Source organism: Eublepharis macularius, chromosome 2 (genome assembly GCF_028583425.1).
Source record: "Eublepharis macularius isolate TG4126 chromosome 2, MPM_Emac_v1.0, whole genome shotgun sequence".
Taxonomy (NCBI): Eukaryota; Metazoa; Chordata; class Lepidosauria; order Squamata; family Eublepharidae; genus Eublepharis; species Eublepharis macularius.
The window spans coordinates 124,551,466-124,576,580 of NC_072791.1; the positions used below are offsets into that span (position 1 = coordinate 124,551,466).

At 40.3% G+C, this 25,115-nt stretch overlaps 1 protein-coding gene across 1 annotated transcript in view; it reads left to right on the top strand.

Annotated features, from left to right (window-relative positions):
- The first annotated feature begins 231 nt into the window (after positions 1 to 231).
- Positions 232 to 25,115, top strand: part of LMO1 (LIM domain only 1) — a 127,371-nt gene continuing 102,487 nt past the window's right edge. The window contains exon 1 of the mRNA XM_054972017.1: positions 232 to 395. Coding sequence (XP_054827992.1) covers positions 374 to 395 — 22 coding nt within the window. The 5' untranslated portion in view covers positions 232 to 373. The remainder of the gene's footprint in view (positions 396 to 25,115) is intronic.

Consider the following 25,115-nt stretch of genomic DNA (forward strand, 5'->3'; position numbering starts at 1 on the left):
GGGTGGTTGCCCGAGCTCGCCGCTGCGACCGCTGTCTTAGGAAAAAAGAGAAAAAACAATGCTCTTCGGGGGCTGCCGCCTGTAATTCTAGCCGAGCGCTATCTGGGTTAAAAGTCGTGCAACTGTAGCCGGCTCGGCCGGGCTGTGCCTGTGCGCCGGGGTGGGGGGTGGGGGGGGTCTCGAGGAACAGAGCGCGAGGCAAAAAAGGGAGGACGAGCCGGGCGCGTTTGCCACTCGGCGGCCCGCTTTGCCAACACTCTCCCCGCGCGCTCTTCTCCTTCTTTCCCAACGGAGCGAAGCAGCGGCAGCCGGCGGCTTGGAGGGCGAGTCAGCCACGGAGACGGAGCGGCGGAGGCAGCCGATCCCCGCCACCATGGTGCTGGAGAAGGAGGACGGTAGGCGCGGGGGAGCGCGGGGCCGAGGGCGACGGGAGGCGACGAGGGCGGGCCGCTGAGACCGTGGCTCTCTCCCCCAGGAGGAGAGGCTGGCGTGTCCTGGCGACGGGCGTGCAGCTGAGGGGCATTTCTGCAAAGTGCACCGATCGTCCCCTCGCACTGTACAGAAAAGTGCACCGAGGAGGGGGTGCGCGTGTCTGTGGAGGAGGTCGCCGATAGCCAGCGCTGATCCACATGATCTACTTGATTCCTCCCCCCCCCCATTTTCATGTGAAGCAGAATAGCTTTCCCCCTCTGCTTCCATCGCTTCCCTGTTCGCCTAAATATCCGCCTGTCCGCGGATTAACTCGCCTGCTTTTTTAACCCATTACTTTCACTATTTGAAAATTATTCTCCCCGTCTGTCTAACGAGCTGTCCGCCGTCTCGGTCTCCGTATTGTGGCGTTTAACCTCTGGCTGATTCCCCCGGCCGCTTCTCTCGCTTTGGCTGCTCGCCCCCCGCCCAGCTTTTTCTCTCTCTCAAAAAAAAAAAAGCCTATTAAAGACTAGAAGATCCGGCAGATTTACTGAGCTGCTTCACAAAAGGCTCCTTGGCTTCTTATGGGAAAGGATTTACTTTTCAAAAAGAGGGTCTTGGGCTGGGATTGGGGAGGGGAGAAGGTGCGAGTCTGCGTGTAGAAGTGAAAGCGAGAACTGACGGCAAGCAAGTTTCGAAGGACCATGTGGTTATTGTCAAGACTCGCTAAAAATTCAGGCAGGGCTTACTTCGGGGTGGCGGCGATGAGAGGCGGGGGGTTAGGCGAAGGTTAAAGAGTATCTAAGCTAATTAAAAGGGTAATTCTGTATGAGGAGGAAGGGACGCAGGCTGCGAAGGGGGAGGCACTGAAGAATGAATGGGCTCCTGGAAGTTTCTGTGAATTGAGAGCTAAAGGAGTATAATTCAGAAGAGTGGCGTCCTTAAACTGTAATTTTGGCTGTCAGACCCAGATTTAGCACTTTGGAGTAATGGTTTGTGGCAGCTTTGCTCATAAAACAGCACTTTTAAAAACAACAAACTCAACAAAGCAGTTTTCCAAAGTTCTTGTTCCTCTTAATTTTTTTTTTAACTCTGAGAAATGTTGCAACTGTACTATTGGTCAGAACAACTCCAGTAAACTTCCCTTACCCTTATTTATTTGTTTATTTGTTTGTTTATTTATTTATTTATTTATAGTCTGCCTTTCTCACTGAGACTCAAGGCGGATTACACAGTATGAGGTTAGTACAATCAGTATGAAGTACATTTCCATACAGTATCAAGGACATTTCCATAAACAATGCCATTGGGTAAATAGATACAAGTTTTAAAAGATATAGCATTAGCAAGAATCCAATATAGAATAGAAGAAATGCTGAACAGAACTTAATCATTTCTAGGACTAACATTAGACAACCCCTTGCTCATTATGCAAAGATTACTTTTTAAATCTTACACTGTCTGTTCACTTTGAGCTCCTGAGTCATATCTGCCCTTCACTTTCTACGTTTGTGGCTGGAAATATATATTTAAAATACAGCTACTTGTCACAATGCCTGGTCATCTTGTGCTGTCTTTTAAGGTTGAAATTTTTTTTTAAAATGTACTCCTAAAAATACTTTGAATATAAAAAGATCAGAGAACTGATATTGATTCTGCTTGTTGTTAGGGGCACGGCCCAGATTGGTCGTGATGTAATGTGTATACTTCTGAGAAGATCTGAGGCAATATTTCTTATGTCTTGGATAGGACAAGAACAGCCCTTTTCTGTTCTTTGCCAAGTTTTCTTGCTGTTCATTGCTAAAGAAAGAGGCCCTCACATCTTAGCTACTGAGCATTTCCTCTGACCATTCATAGAGTTTTACATTATGAGTATTTTGATACTCTCTTTAAGAGTGGCAATTCTCTTACCAATATTGATGTTCCAATATGGATCTTATTTTGTCCTTATTCCTTCTTACAATCTAAGAGCTGGTGATGGGAAAGGCGAAAGAGCAATTTTGGACAGCACAGCACAAGGAGAGGGAGGCTGTCTTCACAGAAATACATATCTCTGTCAAAGAACTCCTCCTTCCTCCCAACATAACTTTCCAGGTCAACTCAATGCAAGCTTATATGGAAGTAACTCCCATTGTTTTTCAGTGGATACTGCCAAGTAACAACACTCATGATTGAGGAGAAGCATGGTTGTGCTGAATTGAACAAAAACTGGAGACAATATCAGAAGTGCTGTACTTTGAGCAAGACAGATATAGTCATGGTTTTTTGTCTATGATAAATGCATGTTCTTGTGAGGAGAGGTACAGCTGGGGTCATGGATCTGTGAGCTTCAGAGTAAACTTTAGCAACAACATCTTTTCATCCTCATGACAGTCACTTGACAAATGAAGCCCCTCTTGAATAGTGTTTCCTTTGCGCCCAGCAAGTACATAACTGCTGTTAAACAGTTTCCTTTCTGCATTGTTTTTGTATGCTTTTATATTTTAAAGATTGATCTTGGAGTAAACTGGAAGAAAATAAAAACATTTCTTGTTGTGAAAACTATGCCATAGTGGCATATTCCACGAAAGCTGAGAACCAATTTCACAGGTGCGGTGAACTGAATGACAGAGAGAAATCTCATGTCTGCTTTGTGGCTCTGTCTTCATACCACAGGCCGGACCTTTGAACATAGTTGAACCCACCTATTATGTGGGCCAGGCACCGTGTAAAATGGTCGCTGGTTTAAGATGCTGTCTGTTTCCATGCTCTTTGTACAGTCATAGTATCTCAGGCACATGGTTGCCAAAGTGCTTAAAAAGTTATCTGTAGCTAATAGTTAAAGCTTTTTCTTATCTCTGTTGAGCTGGCAACTTGGAATCTGAAATATATTTGTAGGGTTTCTGTTAGTATCTCTAGCTGTATAGACAGTAAAACTGGCACTTGTTGCTCACAAAATATATTTGTTTCCTGTTTCTAAAAATGTAGTGCTGGCTCCTAAGAATGGATTGTTTGCCTGTAGGAATTGAACATTTTAGTGTCATCAAAACATAGGCCCCAATCAACACGCATAATGGTAATATCTTTGGAACAAGATAATTTAGGATGGGATCTGGTACCATATAAATAAAAAAGCCCCCCCTTGCATAGTCCCCCAAAGACAAAGATGTAAAAGGCTAAGTAATGTGACTATAATTAAGCAAGGTTAATTCATTGCTGTTTTGTTCCTCTGGGATTTACTTGCATTTCCATCTGCTCTGATCCTGATGTGTGAACTGCACCAAATTATCTTGGCAATGGCAAAATGTTACAAATTTTGTTAGACTAGAGGGAAATGACGGTTCCCCCCCTTTCCCTTTTATAAATAAGTGGGTGATGCTCTGTCCTGCCTTAACTTTTTCTTTTTTGCCAAAGGGTGCCTGCTAGCCTATATCTGTTTAAATCTGATTGACGGGTCAAACAGCAGGATGCTGCCTCCACAGAGGTAGTAAGGGAGCAGGTGAGCTACGAGGGAAGACTGAGATCTAAAGAGAGTTTCCTAATGGGGGTATTTGGGCTCTTTCAAGTTTTGCAGACATACTCATTAAACATAAGGAGCTCAGGGGCTGGAATGATGGTGGTGTAAGGAAGTGAAACTAGAAACATTGATTATCCAGACAGTTCTCAACAGCCCTCATTCCAGGAGCTCTCACGAATAGCTATATAAAAGGAAATAATGGGGATGGTAGTGAAGGTAAAGAGGAAATTAGAATGGGATGCACTTAAAAAGAAGACATGTTAAGGAACAAACCCCTGATGAGAAGGATGTGGAGATCAGAGTAACGAACTGAAGTGTCACCTGGGAAATTTTTCAGAATTGTTTGTAAGGAAGTTATCCCAGCAGTGAAATTATGCCTGTTAGAATGTGTTAGAAAAATTAGGGACAGAAAGCCTTTTTTATTGGAGCGTGTATTATTTTACACCTCTCTTTCTGCCTCTCATTTTTCTCTCACTTGTTGCTAATCTATAAACATTGAAGGGAATATTGTATTATTGCATGTTAAAATGGGAAGTATGGAAAGATCTGTTGGCGATTTAAGATTCCAGGACATTCATACTGGAAAAATCATGCATGTGAAAATTTCCATATTTTAATTTTAATCTTGTCATTTCAGATAATGAGGAGCTGGTATTTTAAAAAAAATAATTAGAAAGTTCTGAAATAGAAGTTGCTCCCATCTAAGTGAGTGCTGAGGTCAACATGAACGTTATAGAGTGCCTTCTGATGACCTGCTCCTTGGAAGTCCATCATTCTAGGAAATCTGGATCAGTGCAGTTCAAAAGTTGTCCTCCAGTTAGGTAACTATTGTCATGCATTAGTTGGGGAGGGGGTTTGCTAAGAACTAGTTGTTGAGTAATTAGGTGTGGATTGGGTGCTGAAGGTTAGAATACCGGCCCTATAGAATCATATAGGTCTGGTGGAAGATATAATTGCCATCATTAGCAAATGGGGTGGTTTGCTTTGTGTTCTTGGCAGATGTTCTTTCTAGCAAAGGTAAGAGTTTGGGATGAGATAGAATAAGAATAAAATTCTAAATATGGGAAAAAGGCAAGAACACAAAAGTGTCAAACTCCTGATTGGATGTGTCCTGGCACAGTGTCAAGTTGTGTCAATGAGGCAGCATCACTTCCTATGTATCAAGAATGATATGATATGATGTGATGAGACTGATGTAATAGAATGTTATATTGAGGAGGAAGCCTTTTTTCCCTTTTAGGAGGGTTAAAAATTATGATTAAAGGAGTACCGAGACTCAAGTTACACGTAGGTGCTGTGGGTCACAACAAAATTTTGTCTTGTTTGTCTTCATTGAAATTGACAGAAGACCCAGCCTAGGTGAAAGGTGTGGATCCAAAGTTAGGGTCACAATTTTTCATTTATATGAATGTACTTCCTACTCGAGTTTCGCAGAATAGAACCCACGTTTAATGAATCTGCTTAATACAGAACAATAGTGGCTCATTATAATTATCTGGTCCTTTACAGATGTTCTGGCTATAATTTAGGGCAAAATGAAACCACATTTAAGCACTTTTGTCCACTTGATTCAGATGCTTGACTTTTCCATTGAAAATGATGGGTTTTAAAAATGATTCACGTTGATTGGATTGTGCCCTTAGTATTCTAGGAATATTTTTTAAAAATGAAAAACCTAGTGATTCAAATGAGAGTGAATTAGAAATTTAAATAGTTTCAGTAGAGGTAAAATTAATAGACTGATTATTTGGGACTGCTGTTCTTTGTGTCTTAAATTATACTGTTAAAAGACGTTTGGGGTTTAAGGAGTGAAGCTTTGGTTTAAGATACTGACAATTTGTCTTAAATAATACTGCTAAAAGTCTAGAGTTTAAAGAGTGAATCTTTGGTTCAAAATACTGATGATTTGCTAGCTATAAGTTTAACAGTGTGCTAGGAAAGTAATATATTTGCCTTTGTGATTGGTTTAAAAAACCTACTCAATACCTCATATCTGCCTAAATAGTTGTAACTTGCTGTAAATCGCCTTTAGGTAGTACATTTTTAAAGTTTCACGTAGCATAGCCAGAAAATGTAATGAATTTAACACACATCTGTTCAAAGACCAATGAATAGATTTGTTGGTATATATGAGCAACCGGCTTCCCGAATAAATGTCTTCTAAGATCATGGTATAGAAATCCTGCTTAAAGTTGTGGCATGTTTTGTCAGAGCATACTATATTTTCCTTAGCAAATAGGTAGTAGTTGAATGAGAATTGAAGTTTTCAGTACTGAATGAAACGATTTGCCATGCAAAATGACATATTTAACATCAAATACGTTCAAGGACTGTTAGGATTAAGCATTCAGCATGAAGGGGTAAAGCAAAGCCATTTGAGTTGAGGATAAGGAATCTAATTAAAAATAGGTATTAAGGGTATCTGGCTTGAGCTTTCTATCATGCTTTTAAAAGGCTATGCTTGTATCAGTTGTAAAAGAGATGGAGAAATATTGAGGAAACCAGAATAAAATGTTTTCTTGGATTAATAAGGCAGTCAGAAACTTGTTCTTTAGTGCTGAGATCTTAAGAACCTCATTCTCTAAGTGCAACTCTTCATTCTTCTGATAGAAATACATGTCCTCACTTTTTAAGAATATGAACTTATGTGGGTAGCTAGAAGGTGTTTCAGGTCAGATTTGGGTGTCATCTGCAATGTCAGCTGTCGCATATGACACGGCTTGAAATGACTGGAGAGTTCCTTCTAAATGTTTCCTCAGCTTCTTTATATCAAGGGATACTAGATTAAAAGTCTCCTAATTCTCCACCTGTCCCAACTTTACACCCAAGAGTTCAACCTCTAGATTAAAACGAGTGTCTGCAAATGTTGCTTTTCTTGTGCAACATATTTTAGAAATATTCAAAGTGATTTTAGAAAGGAAGATAACATTAGGAAAGGGAAGAGAATAGGGCTATAGTATTAGGACAGTAATATGCTTATTTGTGAGGTGATGAAGCCTGGCACAAGACATAATGACTTACAATAGCATTTTATTAACCTCCTTTCTACATATGACAAAATGCAGATTCCCACCCCCACCATAGCTCCCACAAAAAATGGACGAAATCATCCCATGTGGGCATTACCATTTTAACAAAGTGTAGGGTAAATCTAGTCTTAAAATTCTATAATTATTTCATTGAAAACTTGGTTTCAAAATACACAAATTTAACTTGTTAAAAGCTGCCAATGTTTTCAAAGTAAGCAAGCTGGGAAGTAAGGCTTGCTTAGGTGAAATGTCTGTGTATAAATAAAATGAAGAATACAAATGGAAATTTTACTACAGATATTGAGGCTTTTTCCCCTTTCTATTGAGCATTATATTAAAGGTGTGCTCGATCAAATCACCAGTAAATCCAATGTAATGAAAATGGAGAGCACCAAAAAAAGACAGTTAATAGGAATACTACATAGCAGGTACTGTTATAGCCAAATCTGTGCTGCAGGTGGTGCTGCTGAGCTGAAAAGCCTTAAATTCTCCATTAAAGCCTGAGAGAAGAATAAGCGGGGGGGGGGGTCCCTGGGAAATGAGTGCATTTATTCGGCAGCAAGGGTGCAAAGCTCACACAAATGGAGAGGCAGAGGCAGCAGTAGCTAGGCTCAGACATTTTCTTTCCCCTCCCTCTCTTTGAGTGTAATTTTAGATTGAGATTCAGCTTAAATCCAAAGGGAAAACACTTTATAAGGCTGAAAGCTATATAGTTGCAACAGCCAAGGTTATGGGCTATCAAATGCAATTACATTAAAACAGATTATACTGTGCAAATTGAGCCATTTAGAAGGTGAGAACCAAAGAAACAGCTCTGATCCCCCCCTTTTTTCTAAATTGCAGTTTTAGTTCCTTGCAATTCTGAGGTACGAAAGTAGGTGAGACTGCTTTTGTATCTGTAAAGTGCTTCATTTCTGAAGGTAATTCTAACTGAGTGCAATCTAGGTTAAAAGCTGGACAACTGGATAATTAGAGCTCTCTCGCTGCTAAAGGACAATCAGCTGAGCCGTAGCAGCACATCTTGGGCTCCCACATAGACTAGTTTTCTCCCGTGAGTGCAGGCTATTAGAGACGGAGCATCTGCACCCGGACTTCCTGTGAACCCTGAAATGATGGTGCTGGACAAGGAGGACGGTAGGTGAGCGGTGAGATTCCTTGAGCAGTGCTCAGCATATTCGCGGATGTTCCTTACAGGCAGTAAGTGAACCTGAAGGGTGCATAACTCTCTTGCTTCTGGTTCCTTTTATGTCTCTGTCGGATACAGAAGCATGCTGTCTGTTCTGCTCTGGGGAAAGGGGGGGGGGAAAGTAAACCAGCCCAGCAAGGTTTACTGTAATAGAGGGATGTAAGTTTAAAACTGCTTAATTTAAAAATCACTTGTCTGGGCTTTGTTTTCTTGTAAGTAGCAGCCCTTTCTCCACGTTGGTTTGTGGCATTTATTTTAAGTCTTTCCCATTCTTGCCCAGTTGTTAATTGGGGAAATCTTCAGAGATCTTCCCTCTCTAACATGTTTCATTCTCTTTGTAGATAAAAACATAATGGCAGCAAATAATAGACTTGCTAAATGAGCTTTTGGAAATTACCGTTGGTCTGATGGAAGAATCATTATGTAGAATGAGTGGGTCATTCTGTGTTCATGTGCCTGGCTGAATGAATTATATCCAAAGAATTTAGGATTTCATTCGTTTTAAACATTTCTGAAGCTCACTTATTGCCTATAAAGACTGCACAAGTCATGTCAAAGTACAGGAAAGAAGCAGAGGCTATGACATAGTTAATGTAGTTGTATATAACTGTTACGCTCCCCATGCCATACAACTCACATTGGTGGCTTTCTAGGAAAAATGTGGTAAGTGAGAAATTACATTCTGCTTTGGTGAGTGATGAAGTGCCTGAGTTAAGCAGAATTGTTTGACGAGTTCAACAGTCAAAAAAGAATATTTTGTACTTGGGATACAAAAGGGTAACTAAGGAATACAGACTTTGAAAGTTTCCTTTCCCTCTTTAGCTGTTTGCCTCCTTTTCTTTACAAAGTGTCACAAGGCAATGAAGGAAGCCCTTCCAGGCTTATACTGTGCATTCAGTTAAATGTCAGTTCTACTGTGCTGTGATGTCATTTGGCCATCCTGCCTCTTGCACTTTGGAAGTGGCGGCTCTTAACATGTGGCTGAACTGTTTTACTATCTGTTGCTGGATGGCATGCAGTATGGAAGGTGTGTTTGTTTCCCCCTGGGAGGAGGGTGAAGAGGATTGCAGCGTGGAAGTCAACGTCCCTAATTCTCCATTCTCCCTGTACTGTTGGAGAAAACATACAATTTAACTTTTCATGTGGTCTGTGCATTGTATTGTTTATCATTGTTGGCAGTATAACACCACTAGTTTATACCATCAACCGAGTTGTTTTTAATGTCCCTTTTATCAAGCTAAGTTATTAGAGAGGTGGATCTGGGATAGCACCCTGACATTTCGGGAGATGGAGAACTACTATTTTTAAAATGACTTATTTATTTCTCATTGGTGTACTCTGGAACACTAACAATTTTAGGAATTCTGTGTGTCCCTAGCTCATTTGAAGTCTTTCTCCTCTTAATGTATGATGTAAACTGTCATCACTAAGTGTACTATTCTGTATGTGGCCACGACAACAACTTGTCTGCAAAAAACTAAAAATAAATGCTGTGTTTAATTTCTAGCCTCTAATAAGGGCATTGTGGTTTGATTTGTTAGATTACTTACAGTACAATCCTAAGAAGAGTTACTCTAGTCTAAACTCATAGATTTCAATGGGCTTAGACTGGAGTAACTTTTTTTAGGATTGCGACTCAGAAAATAAACTTCTGCAGAAGCATCTCTTCTGCCCCCTTCTAAGTAAATTTAACAGTTGAATAAGTTGTCTATATGGGACAAAGTACATAATATGAACAAAAACGTCATTGGAAACTGACAGTAGCTTTTAAAATTGTTGAAAGTGGTATGTTAACTATGGTGCAGCCATTCATTTGTCCCAGGTTTGTCTTCAGTTTAAACAGCTTTTGTGAGTTTTTTAAGTGCAGTGAAAACCTGCAAAACCTGTTTGCTAGCGACAACAAATGAATGTGTCACAGACAATGATGCCAGTTTCAGACTACTCTTTTTGAAATAATTACTGTTGTTCTGAAAGGTATTTGGAAGAGATTCATTGGAAGTCAAGTTTCTGAATCTCTTAGCTTGCTAAATGAAAAAGGATTTTTATTTATTTATTTTATTCGATTTATATTCCGCTCTCCCCGCATCAGCAGGCTCACTTTTGTTAAAAGTGGCTAATACAAACTTTAAGAATTGTGAATAAATCTAAGAAGTTTGAGTAGTCATAAAGTAAAAGTCTGTGGTCTTAAGCATATTTATCAGAAGGGGTCCCATTGAACTCAGTGGGACTTTCTTGCATGCAGAGATGCTTAGAATTGGACTGGAAACTTTTTGTGAGTATTTGGAATAACTTTTGTTTTTTTTACTGCCCGTGCAAACTGTACTGATTTCTGTTTTCCCCTTCAGAGTTTGAAGTGTTCAAAGGAATACAACAGCTCCTCTGTTTGTGGTTACTTGTCTTTTTAGTTCACACTTAATTGAAGGTGTTGCACATTTGAGACAGAGCTTGGTGTTAAAGCAAAAAATGCTTCGCAAAAAGATTAAAGATGAAATTGTGCACATTGCACATTTATGTTGGGCTCGATGAAATCAACAGGCCTTGCATAACTGTGCCTAAGAATGGTGCAAAAAAATTTAAGGGATGATGTGACCAATGCGCAGACTCAAATTTAGCTTTATGGAGAGATTTGGAAAAGCTGCTTTTATTATTCCTGAAACAATTCTCAAACATAAAAAAAATTTCATTGTATGTTGATGTATCTGATCCCCCCTTCCAATTTAGTGCCATTTTAACAATCCCCAGACCAGTTAAACTAAGTACTTTTGTTTAATCTGTTTTAATCCCATTGATTTAAATTAGAGAAAATTGACTCAAATCCAATTACTCTGCTTTGTTACCTTATGGATTGGCTGATAGTGTCCTAGAATCCAGTTCTTTTGAAAAGTTTTATCATACACAAAATCACTATTCTTCTAAATTGGGTAACCCTCCAATGTACTTCTAAACATCAGGAGAAAGAAACAGCAGAAACTGAACAGCTAAGACAAGTGCTACATATGGTAATGGCAGAAAGGCCACAGAGATGGCTGAACATTTGAGAACAAACAGTAGTACTGATAGTAGGAAAAACTGAAATGGTAGAAGTGGAGTAAAATTTAGAAGCATTTTCTGAATTTTGATTTGATTTTGAAAATTATGGAGCATGTGTTTGGGAACGGCACACATTTTGGTGAGAGAAATTCTTTTTGTAGATATCAGCTAGGTTCAGACACTGAAATATGGTATCCCAAAACACATCTGTGTCAAGCAGAAATCTATACCCAAACACCAAATCAGATTTCATATCCAAATCCTATATACATGAGTTCAAATAGAATCTGAACTGGAAATCTTTATTCGTTAGATGGTTCCAAATCATTTATTCTATTTTTGGAGGGGAACAAAAGCCACTTGTGGTTTTTAAACATACTGTTAGCGGGTGTGTATTTCCTGAATAAGATTAAATAATAGGTACGATTTTGCAGTGAAGGCAAAGGAATCACTTGAGGAAAACTGGAACAAACCCTCTTGGATTTCTTTCACAATTATATTGAAAGGGGAGGGTCACTTACCTATTTAATATATCCATTATAAAATCTATATCTAGATAAGAACATGCAGAAAAAGAAACATACGCTAGATATGGATGAAGGGGATTTCAGAAACCGCAAGTGTTGGAAGCACCAGCTGGTTATAGAATAAGAGATTGATCAGCATCCTTTTACCATGGCCATTGAGAGGCAAAGAGAATAAAGGTTATTCTGTCTTAGTAGTAGGAAAGAGGAGGGGCAGTTATGGAACTACAATACTTGACGTTGGGGTGGATTTCTCTTATAATAAAGCAAGTCAAAGCCTACAGATAAATTGATCAAGCAGGGACAATCCACTTGATGAAAGACACCATTAGTAACACTTGTGGGGATTTAAGGAGGCACTTATAGGATAAAGACAGACATAAAGTGGGAGGAAAAGATGATACTGAACAGTGGAAACTGGAAATACCTGGCATACTGATACTGAGGAAAGAGATAAGGTAGGTTGGAACAGGTGTCAGACATGCTAGAGAATTGTTTTAAAAAGTCATCTTAAGCACCACCTCAGCCTGTGCTTTCTGTTGAAAATAATAGTTGCTTAGAACTTAATGTAACACACAGGTCAGTCTGTATATTGTGTGTGACTTTTTTCTTGCTGTAATGAAGAGAAACCTTTGCTTTGGACAAAATTTCCAGGAGTGGCAAAAATATTCTATAATTATTTATGCCAAACCACAAAAAGAAAGAAGCATGTACTGCTGTAGACAGTGTGCATAATATAGACAGTTCAGAAAATTATATACTCCAGGATTAGGAAGAAGAAAGGTACTTTGTTTAAAATGAATAGTATCAGTATCTGTTCATCGTGTAGAGAGGGTTTTTTAAAAAAATGATAAGTATTATCAGTTATGATTATGAAACATGGTAGAAACAGGCAGATAAGAAGTCCTGGCAAACCATGATAGAGAACCATCAAAATACTTTTGCCCACACTTACCACTAAACTTTGAGTAGTGATAATGAGAGAAGAACATGTAATTCGCTTCCTTCCCTGAGTATTGGGGGCCATAAGGTATCAAATTAAGGACACCTGTGGTCAAATTTTATGTCAAAAGTAAAACAATGTGACATGAGTAACAAAGGTGATGAATGATTAGTGTAACATTTGAAAGTAAGGAAGAAGGTTTTGTTTGGTTGACTCAAACAGAGTGCTGTCCCTTTAGAACATTCCCTTAAGAATGCAGTCTTTGAATTCTTTCAAGCATTTGTAAATAGGAAGTTCCAAGAAGAAAATGTATCTAGAAAGAAATTAATTCCTAAGTATTTGGAATTATTGGTGCCTTTAATCGATACACTTTCATACTGGAAAGAGAAGGGCGAGGGAAAAGGTATCCTAACAGTACTTGAGACAGCAAAGAGCGTTCCAGTGGATTAAATGTTTGTTTTACAAAACTTGGGTTTGAGAATAAAATTCACTGCACTGAAGGCTCCCTAGGTCTGCTTGAGCATGTTTATATTTCTCTGCCTGCTTCTGAACATTATAATCTCCATAGGGTGTTTGGGAGGATGTGTGACCTAAAGCTTGTAAAACACAGTGTTGTAAAACACTCACAGTACAATCCTAAGAAGAGTGACTCCAGTCTAAGCCCAGTGATTTCAATGGGCTTAGACTGGAGTCACTCTTCTTAGGATTGCACCGTCAGTGTACCAAAAGAGCAACAGAAAGGGCTGGTTTGAAGACAGCATCCTTATCTTGCAGTTTAAAGCAACATTCAGGGTGACCTTTTGTGACTGTTGATCAAACCAAAGGCCATTGAAATCAAATGGGAAATGCCTGTACATAACTGTTGTAGAATTATAGCAATAGGTTAGTTTTCTGAGCTTGCAAAACTGCGCTAGAGCTTTTCAGGCAGCAAACACATTTATGAAAACAGTATAGTTTCCTCTTTAAATTTGTGCACTTAATTCTCTGATGCTACTGTTTAGGAAACAGTTTACTGTGTGAATACAGTTGGGGCCCTCTCTTTTAGTTTGGCAGGGAGGGAAGAAAATAGAATATGTATGGGGGCACACTTTGAGGTTTACTTAACTGCAGATAGAAGAATCCTCAATACATGGGGATACAGACTTTTATCTTTCTATAGCCTGGCATTCAATTTTCATGCTGCACTCACGAGAGATGATAAAATATCAATCTCTTTGCTGTAGCAGCTCTTATGAAACACTGGAACTACAGAATCTTCAAAAAATGTTCCTTTTAAGAGCAGTACATTATTAATAAAGTAGTCCATTAGGTCTGGTGATAAAGGGTCAGAGAGTCTGAAATATCTGTCTCTCCAATGGTTAAGGAATTTATCACGGTTGGAGGATTAATTGATTTCATTTGGGAAACATTTTAGTTCTTCACTTTTCAAGTTCAGAGGTAGCGGTGCTCTGTTTGTAAATGTGGCTTTCTGAGCGGAAGTTGTTTTATTTAATCAGGATCAGATAACAATTTTGAATTTTTTTACCAGTGCAAGGGACATCAGACTCAAACTGAACATTTATTTGCTCATTAATTCGTATTCTCCTCTTCCTGCAAAAAGTTTGTTGTGCTATTTTACTCTCACAACAACATTATGAGGTAAGTTAGGCTGAGATGATGTCTGGCTCAGTGAACTTGGTAGTTTAGTAGCTTGGCTTTTGAACCTGGATGTCCAACATCCAAACTTAGCTGTTATTCTTGTTTGGGAAGTATGTGCTTTTATAAGCCATTTTGAATAGATTTCTGATCAGCAGTATATAAATAATGAGGGAAGTAATAAAATAGTGTTAAAATTGTTATTCATAATAAAGTTTCAAGTTCAGAATTGGACGTTAGTGAGGCACGTTAGCTCTGCTTATACTCACAGTACAGCTGTAACCATAAACTATGTTTTGTGCTAGTCAGCCTTCAGACCTATGGTTTGTGTCCCAGCTGTAGAAGACACAGCTGTAGAAGATTAACTATGATTCATATGCAGACAAACTATGGTATATTCCTTGCTCCTTATCTATTCCTCATCAGAATCTTCGGGTGCTAAAGGGTAGAGCACTGTCTTCAAACTGTGGTTTGATTATTTGGATGTAATGGCAAACCACAATTTTTCTAACCTATAGTTTGCAAAGCAACTTCCAAAAACCTTTCGAGATTGATGCCTTCTCTCAAACAATGGTTTAATGCAGTGGTTTTTGATATGGTGACCCACAAGTTCAAATTTACTTTGTATAGTAACCTAATCCAGGCCTGGTTGAAGAGATTGACAAGGTGTGTGGTGGGGGTGGCACCGGGTTGAAGAGATGTGGGAAGATGGCAGATGTAGGCAAAGAGGTGGGTGGCAAGTGGCTCAATGCAGTACATCTCCCACCACAGGTAGAGGGCAGTGAGATACTTCAGCAGGCTGGACAAGAGGTTGGCCTGCTGAAGGAGAAGCAACAAGACAGAGTCTATACTTGCACACCTTTTTCTCCTCCTCTCACATGACCATGTACTGAACAGCTCCCACCTACTCTCTCTCCAGCCCTTTTTCCTCTTCTTCCACCTACTACTGTAAAGTTACTAGTTGCTAGACAGCTTATGCAAAAGGGGAGGGCAAAGCAAGAATGTGAGAAGCTGTAAAAGAAAAAGAGAACAAAAAGAGAAGGGTACAAAGGGTAGGACTCACCACTAGGAATGGTTAGCCTGAGACCCACTTTCAGAGGCTTTGAAACCCACTTATGGGTGCCAACACACAAGTTGGGAAAACTGCTTTAATGTAACAACAAATTTTGTAACACAAATTATGGTTTGCCCAAAATGTGGTTTGCACATTATGGTTTGTTGTTCCATCTGAATAGGCCAATGTGTTTCCTTCTTTAGTAAGATAAGCAATGAGGGCAAGTGTATTTCAGCTGGTTGTTGGCTCGCAGACATCCTTTTAAAAGGTTAATGTGTGTTGATGTGTTTCCTATTCTGATTTCTTGGTCTACAAATACCTGACAGGATTTTTCTTGTTTAATTTAATTAAAACTCTTTTCCTCGTGAAATGTTCCAGGAATATTCTTTATGCTTTTGGCACAAGACATTGTATCCCCCAAAGGAACAGGGCTACATTTGAATATGTATGTTGTTTAAATATCTGGCTTATGTTTACTCTTGTACAGTATAGAAATGTGTGACTGAAACTCACGGGAAAGGAGCTACCCAATGAAACCAGATTTGATTTCATACTTTGAGTAGGATTTTTAAAAAATGTTACATAAACTTAAATGAAGAATTGTATCACAAGAATATGAACAACTGCTATCCCTTCTTCCATGGAATGGTCAAGATTTGCAGTCTTGTAAGTTGAGTTCACTTTGGATGGAAGAAACGGAAACATATTGCAGTGGACTTGATTTCTAATAAATAAAAGCAAGTATAATGAGTGTGTAACTGGGAAGGAAGATAAAGGCAGCCATGCTTTAAATTGTTAATGATGGTGCCAATGGCTGCAGCTTTACCACAGCTGTTTAAATTGATCAATTTTGTTTAGGCAGGAGCTCTGCATGCAGCCCTTTCAAGGAAGCGCCAAGATATCATTTCTAAAGACAAATCTGGATCATATTAAAGGGGACTTTTAAAGCTTTGGAGTGCCAGTATTACGGATTATTTTTAAGGATGGATTTGCTTTTCATTGTCACTGTTCTGACAGATACACATTCTGGTTACCATCTCCAAACCCACACTTCTAATACCACCGCAGTTTTGAAACCACTTAACAATGAAAGCTGCTGGGATTGTTTGTGAGTGGATTCCAGACTGCAGCCTAAGTGTTCCACTTGGTAATTTTTAACTATGGCATTTAATCAAAATGGTGGAATTGAATATGAGCAAGAAACATTCTACAGCTTTGCCAAGTGTCTAGTGACAGTCTGTCATCTTGCCAGGAAAAAAAGAGTACGTTTCTTGCTGCTGGTTTCAAGATATGCCTTTAGGTAACAATATTTCCCACTTACCTAACACGCTAAAGTGTTCAAAGTGCTTCACGTACATTATCTTGTAATCATTACAACAATCCTGTAAGGTGTGCTAGTACAAGTATCTCAAAATGCAGAGGAGGTAAATGGGCATAAGCTGTGAAAGAATGGCATGTTTAGGGCTACCTATTGAGTCCATGGCAGAGGTGACATTTGAACTGGGAACTTCCTGATGAATGTTGAAGTCAGAGCCAGAGTCCCTTTTGAAATCTGTCAATTGATAAGTATTAACAATTGAGGGAGCTTCCCAGTGGCATTGTAGAGATTGCCAAAGGTCATTTGATGCATAATATGTTTATTGTTCAGAATATTTCAAATGAATCTGATTTCATTTTTTGTACTCTGCTTTGTTGAAGAGAATTTTTAAAATAAATACTTTGTTATGGATATGAAGGTTGTATTAGGTATCAGTCTTACACCTTTTCACCTATCTACAGAGAAGAGAACACTTTTTTAAAAAAAGGACTCCTTTCTGTCTGTTTGTACTCTGTGCCCTTCCATTCATTTGCCTATACAAAGCAATAAGGGGTAAAACTAAAGTAACATAAATTGGTCTGTCTTCCTGAATCCATGTCTCACTAATGTACCCAGATTAACTCAACTGTAAATTGTCTCCTTTGGATGTCGTGTCTTGCTGAAAGTTTCCTATATGATTCATGATTTGAATTGCTTTTAACAGCTATTGGCTAAGCAATATGGTAAATGTACAAGGTGATGCAATTGGCATTAGTGAGAGAGAGGATGCACAGGAGCATGTAATGCAGTCAATACTACATTAACTACTGATGCCCAATTACAGAAACTGGGAGAGTGGCTTTTAGGAGCATTAGGACTTACAGAAGAGCTGAGATCACCTGCTGCTCCTTGCCTAAAAGCTTCACCCTTTATGCGCTGCGATCAAAGCAAACATTTAGTTGCTATTTTGTCATGTACAGCAACAAAGGGTGTCTGTATGAGAGGGGGGGGGCTTCTTTTCCTTTCTTAAAAAGAAGTGTCACATTGATTATTTTAATGCATGTAAATCCAAATCTTCATATTTCAAGATTTTACTTTTCGTCTCTCAGGGAAAATGCCTCATTTGAATAAAGACTTTAAACACCTCTATGCTTACTATTGCTTCCATATTCTGTTTTCCTGCTCTTATGTCACTGAAAGATATACTCTGTTTTAGTGTTAGTGTCTACTTTGATGAATTAGATGGAGCAGGACACTTTCCCTGTCTCCCTACCTCTTTTTCTTTGCCCTTTCTCTAGCCCGAACTACTGTTTGAGACCTCAGGTGCCTCAGGTCACTAGAAAGTGTTCTAAATATAGCCATAGGCTATTGCTCAGTTCTCGCTGAGGTGGTAAATCTCTGTCTGGGATGCAGTACTTCAAATTTAATCTGGAACACAGCACTCTTCTCCCTGACATTCTAGATCTAGCTGTTCAAAAAAAAAAAAGATGTAGTAGTCCAGGAGGAACCACACATTTTTAACACCTCGATAACAGATAAGTCTGTGTGAGATAGGATATTTGAGAATATGGCCTGTCAAGAGGTGTGTGTTTTAGGAAGCTCCCCATTCCTTCCTCACTCGTGAAGTTTGCATACAATACTGTCAATACTTAGGGCTGATTCACAATTGAAATTGGAGTGCAGCTGTTTATTACATTGAGTTTCACAACACATACTCCAACATAGTCTGTATATTTGGTAATCCCCATGTTTATTGATTGAGGCTAGTGTAGCAACATTGCTATGAGAATCCTTTGAATCAAACATGCCATCTTTTGATCCATCAAACAAAACATAGCCCGCAAGCATGGTGTAGCATGCCACGTTTTTAGCAGTCCCCCATCTCTCCCAACAATCCCAAGCAGTCAGTGAAAATGATGTTTATCAGGTACTTGGGGCCAGCACACATGATGAGCTGAGTTTTGCTCATTACAATATGCATTGTGCAGTTCTGCTTCATCTGTTTCTTGTGCAAATGTAGTGTAGGATTATTCACTTGAATATTGTAATTTAAGTAAGCAGAGAATTTTTTTTTGCAAGTATTGTCATGGCATGTGATGAGGCTCCTGAACAGAGATGGCTGCAAAATATAGTGGGCTGTACCTAGACTGCCAACTCTGGCTTGGGAAATTCCTGAAGATTTTGGAGTGGAGATTTAGGGAGGGGAGGGATTTAAACAGGGATGTGATATCATAGATTCCATCCTCCAAAGCTGCCATAGGAACTTGTATCTAGTCTGGTGATCAGTTGTAACTAGAGATGGGCATGAACTGAAATATGAACCAAAAGTCTTCACGAATCTGGCCAGTTCGTGGTTCAAGAACCAGCGGTTTGTCAGAGCTCATTTCTGACGAACCTGGATGAGCTTTAGGCTGGTTTATTTGGTTCATTTTCAGTTCATCACTACAGACAGCCTGGCACTGATCAATCAGTTTCCGAGGCAACTGGGGATGAACTTTCTGCAGTAGAGGTGTGCACCCGGCCGCTTTTCAGCTGATGGGAGGGGGATCCCCCATGAGCTGAAAAAAGCACCAGCGTTCGTAAGGAGCAACAGTTTCCTTGCGTGCAAGAAAAGTTTTGCTGCTTTCAAATGCCGGCTGGAACTTTAAAGCATTTCAGTATCTGTTCTGCTTCCCATATTTGCAGAAGTTTAGTTATTCCCTGCTGGCTTTAAAAGCCAGGAAAGAGCTAAATGGCTGGTTTTCCCTTCCTCCTTTGGGGTATGCACACACACTCTTTTTTCCCCCAAAGGCAAGAAAGTGTAGCAACATTGTAACATTGTAGCATTGCAACATTGTAACATTACTGCGCTTTCCTCCTGGCTTTAAAATCCAGGAAAGGATTAAATAGTTGCTTTTCCCTCCCTCCAAGGCATGTTTCAGGCTTTGCAAAGAAAAAAAAAGACCAAGCATTTTGCACAGCCCTTTGGAAACAAAATGGCAGGGAAGCAGCCAGCAGGGAATAAGCAAACTTCTGCAAACATGGGAAGCAGAACAGCCGGCAGCTTTTTTCAGCTGATGGGGATTCCCCTCCCATCAGCTGAAAAGCAGCTGGTGTTTAAAAGGGGGAAACCTGAAGCTCATACCCCTATTCTGCAGACCTTCTGCTGCCCCGGAAGTGACGTTTTCATGAACCACACGAACCGGTTCGGGGCTGGGGCAAGTTCATGAAAGTTCATGGTTCATGAAACTGTACGAACCTCAAACCTCCTGTTTCATTTTTTCCCCGGTTCATACCCATGTCTAGTTGTAACTCCAGAATTCCTGGTTGGCGACCCTAGCTCTACCCCTTTCATTCTCCTACTGGTCATGGAATAGTAAGATCCTGTTGCATGGCTTAACATTTTGGAATCCTAAAAACCATTAAAAATATCTCATGTACTTTCTATCCCATTTTCCATTCCATTCACAGCCAGACCAGGTGCCATAAACATTACTGGAAGAGTCCTTCCATTTGCAGGAGGTTCCAGTGCAGAATTTTTTTTTCAAGAGGCTTTTCCTGCAGATCAGCTGGCACTGACCTTCCCTGCCCCATAGGTTTGTATAGGAAAAAGAAACTATCCTGGAGGATGTGGATTGGAAAGCAGAACTACTGTGTTTTTGAGTTAGGCCTAACCTTCCTGCTTCAGCCTCCTAGGTTAAAAGACGAGCCTAGCCTCCAATCCAAAATTCAGCAAGAAGTGCTTTCCAGTTCACCAGAAGCAGGCCTTATTTTAAAGAAAATCAAGAGTGCTTTTCTAGTATTGTCTTCAAACTATTGTGTGTCTTAAATACTTGGAAGAGTTAAAACAGACAGTATCATAGAGACAGTACAGAGTTAGACAATGGTGTGTACTGAACGAATGATGTGATTGCAGCAATCCATATGTATCATGTCATGTTTTAGCAGATTTGTTGCGGCACAATTATCAGAAGCATCACCAGAAAAAGCATCAATGAATCACTCATTGGTGGCGATATAAAAGGGGAAAGATGTCAGTCATTTGGCTGATATGTTAACTGTCCCTGCAATGGGGTCACATGTCTGTCTGATAGACATACTAATTTCTCCTTTGTACATACTCTGAAATCATAGGAAAAGGAATATCTTGGACTTCTTATTATGGCATTATAGTACCCTGACTCTGATTGTATTCTGAATTTGTCACATGGATTGCTCAGCCTACATTCTAAATGCCATTTTGATTGCATGAATTACCCTTTAATCATACCAGACTCTGGAGACAGACTTTAGATTTCTGACTGGTTTGGATTCTTTGTTGGGCAAATAGAGACCTAGAATTTGTTGGAATGACTGTGGTTCAACCAGTAGGTTTTCTTCGTAGGACAACTGATTACAAACTATTTGCTAGGCAAGAAAGAAGCAGCAGTTTATCACATACTTCAAAGGGGACACATTCTTCAATGGCTTGTTTTAGGACACAGAGTAATTTGTTGTCTGTAGCTCATCCCTGTAAAATGGGATGAACAGAGACTGACACTTGACTGGACATTACTCGGTGGATTTCGGGCTAAATTCAGGCTTGAACCTTACATTGGTAGATCAGTTTTCAAAACTGTCTACTGGACCATATTTCGTACAAAATAATAGAATGAGCCACAGGTCAGTTTGTTATAACAGATTCTTAACTTCTTTGTCTCATGTTTGATATTTTCTGTCAAAAGGATTTGACAAATGTGAATAATTTTCTAACAGCCTAGTGTAGTATTAGGCACAAGTCAAGCTTAAGGAAATCTTAAAGCAACTGAGAGGTTGAGAGGTTTTCTCTTAAAGTGATAGAATCAATATAGCAGTGAAAAATAAAACGTTGAATACTATAGGATGCTTTTTGAAACTATCAAAAGGTAATGGGGGGGGGGGTCTAAGAGTGAAGTTTTATCTACGTATCAGGGCCATGAATTGAAGCCATTGGAATGGAGCCTCCATTGTGCTGGCTAGCTGAATCTCCCCCCTTAACCTAGGGTTGCCAGGTCCCCCGACCCCCCTGGTGGGAGATTGGAGGCCTGGCACTTAACTTTTACACCCAGCTTGCACAATGATCTCACTTCCAGGAAGTGATGGCATTGTGCATGTCACAGGCCACCCTGGGAGCGCTTCTGCGCTCCCCAGGGGGCTGAATCAGGCCGCTGTGGAGCGTGAGAGTGCTCCTACGCTCTGCAGCAGCCCAGTTCAGGGCCAATTCAGCTCAAATCCTGGCTGATCCGGCCCAAATTGGGCCACTCTTGCACTCCACAGCAACCCAATTTGGGCCCGATTGGATCTGAATCCAGCTGAATCGGACCCAATTCGGGCCATCGCAGTGCTCAGGAGCCTGCCACACCGCATGGGTGTGTGCCCTGGGAAGCGTGTTTCCCCCTCGCCAGCCAGGTAAGTGAGGGCAGGGGGTGGTGGGTGGGAGCTGGGAATCCCCTGCCCCCGGTGGTGGAATGGCATCCCTACCTTAATCCCATAGTTTAGCAAAAATCACCCTACATGCTAAGATGATTGAATGGAGTCGCCCTCCTTTGCAGACTATTTCATGTGGTTTTCATGAACTACCTACTATGCACAGTATCTTTAAAATGCAACTCTGACAAGAAGAACCAAAAATATTGTCTTAGTCACATGCTTTAGAAATAACTCATCCAAAGTAGTTCTGGTCTCATAGTCATGTGACATAAGTAACATATGAGCCACTTCATCCATGCCTATCTCTATTCCTTAGCCCATTTTTTTGAGGGGAGAAATGTTATTGGATGTCACTGTGAACATTCTGGCCTACACATTATTTATCGCATGGCTGTGACAACAGAGCCACTTTGCATGGGGAATTTTTAAATACAACAGTCTGATTGAGGCTTCTAAAGACAAATCATATATTTGAATCTTACTATTGCTACTCTTAAGGGTGAAGGCAGGAAGATAAGCAGGAGCTTTCCCCCTTCCTTCCTGTGAACCACTTGCTTTCTCTTGCAGTGATTGGCTAAGGGAAAGTCATTCTGATATATTCTGAAGATGCTGTTCCATAACAAAATCAACACATATCCCCAGTGATGAAACAGGAATATTGTCCTTGTCTTAATTAATGCCTTGGCATATCTGCAACAGTTGAGTTCAGCAAACTATTCAACAGAATTGCTAGTTTTAAGAAGATGGATCATCTTTATTTGATTTGATTTATGCCATTTAAAGTCTGCCTTTCTCACTGAAACTCAAGGTGGATTACATGGTGTGAGATTAGTACAGTCAATATCAAGGACTAGAGATGGACACGGATCAAAAAAAGACCGAACCGCTTGGTTCGTGGTTTGTTAATTTCCATGGAACATGGAACACGAACTTAAAGAACTCACCCAATTTCCAAACCAGTTCGAGGTTTGGGGTTTGGGCGGGCCCAGGATGGCCCCCTTCATGCTCAGAGAGCCCAAACTCGCAGGGAGTTTTCAGTAGGCTCTCCTCCAGCCGCCCTCCAAGTTTCATGAAGATTGCGATACGGATCTCCGAGTTATAGAGCTCCAAAGCTGGGGGGTGGGGGTGAAAAGCTAAGACTAGGATGAGTGGAGGGGGGAAGAAAGGAATAAAGCACTCTTTTCCCAAAAAACCTCCCCAGTCTCCAGTCAGTAAGACAAACAAGAAAGCAAGAGAAAAGAGGCTTTTCAGTCTCTTTTCCAGCAGCCAGAAGTGCAGGCCAAAGATCTCTCCCAAGTTCCCAACACTACAGCCAGCAAACTCTCTGTCCTCTCCCTCTCTCACTCTGGAGAAACTGAAACCAGGAATCACATGACTTCCACTATTTATGGAAAAAGTCAAGAAGATTGAACAACACAGGGGCGCTCTGGTTGGCAGAAAAACCTGCCTAACATGGTTTTGGAAGGAAGAGATTGGTGTTACCATGGCCGCTGAAGGCCTGTCTACTCAGTTGCCTTGGAGATTCTAACCCTCCCCTCCTTTTCCTGGCTGGATAGGCCAGAGTGGGAGCTCTCTAGTTGGCAGGGACAGCTGCCAATCAAGCCTGGAGGCCTCAGATTGAAGGCAAGCTAAAGACTGCCACCGTTGCCTGGGCAAGGGAGTGTTTGGCGCCAAAAGTGTCCGAACTGGCAACGGAACGGTAAGAAAAGTTCGTTTGGTTTGGGAAAACGTGGTCCCATGCAACTCGTGGTTCTTTGACTATGAACCGGCCGTTCCGTTTGGAATTTTGTTCCGTAGTTCGTTTTGTGTCCATCTCTATCAAGGACATTTCCATAAACAATGCCATGGGTAAATAAATACAAGTTTACAAAGACATAGCATTAGCAATAATCCAATATGGAGTTGAAGAAATGCTGAAACAGAACATAAGCAATTTTAGGATTGATATTAGACAACATGAAGCACAGGTAGCTCATAGGAGAACATATTTAAAGCAACAGGTAGTACGTAAGGCAACATAGTCTAAGGTCCCTAACTCAATAGCGAAGCATCTTGAGACCTCCTCCCTACAATGCATGCCTCCTATCTGAGTAAAAAGCCTTTTTGAATAGTTTGGTTTTGCATTGTTTGTGGAAAGTCACGAGAGTGGGGACTCTTCTGACCTCCTCTGGCAGATGGTTCCACAGGGTAGGGGTCACCACAGAGAAAGCCTGTGTACAGACTGCATTTGATTTTGCCCATGTGCATGATGGCACCTGCAGGAGACCCTGTTCAGACAAGTGGTCATGGGGAAACATAGGGAGGGAGGTGGTTCTATAGGTATGTTGGACCAAGGCCATGAAGAACTTTGTATGTGATAACCAATACCTTGAACTGAGCACAGTAACTGATAGGTAGCCAATGGAGTGACTGCAGGATGGGAGTGATGTTCATTCTACTGCTGGCTCCTGATAACAGTTGAGCCACAGCGTTTTGCACTAACGAGTCTCCTAGTTAACTTAGACAGGAGACCTATGTATAGTGAATTACAATAGTCGAGTCTTGATGTTACCATAGCACTGAGGATATGTGTTGATTTTGTTATGGAACAGCATCTTCAGAATATATCAGAATGACTTCCCCTGAGCCAATCATTGCAAGAGAAAGCAGGAGGTTCACAGGAAGGCTTGGGGAAAAGCTCCTGCTTATCTTTCTGCCTTCACCCTCCAGAACTCAGTGAACTATTCAACAGAATTGCTAGTTTTGAGAAGATGACAAGAAAAGCAGGAGGTTATCTGCTGGCCTTCTGTTTTCATTGTAAGAATCGTGTGTGTTGTAGGCACATGGCAGTTTGGTTGTGATGTGATTTTTTTAAAAGACTGTGAGAATTAGAAGTCAACAGTTCTAAAAACATTTCTAGCATATGCTGACATGTTTAAACAGCTAAAAGTTTCCAGTAGACGAAATACAAACTTTCATGATAAATATTTGGTTTAGTCAGCATTGTATACAATATTTTACCTGTAATATTACATGCTTGTAATCCTCACAGTGCAAGAAATCTGGGCCTTGTTTGGATTATAATAATGTACTTATGCATTGTG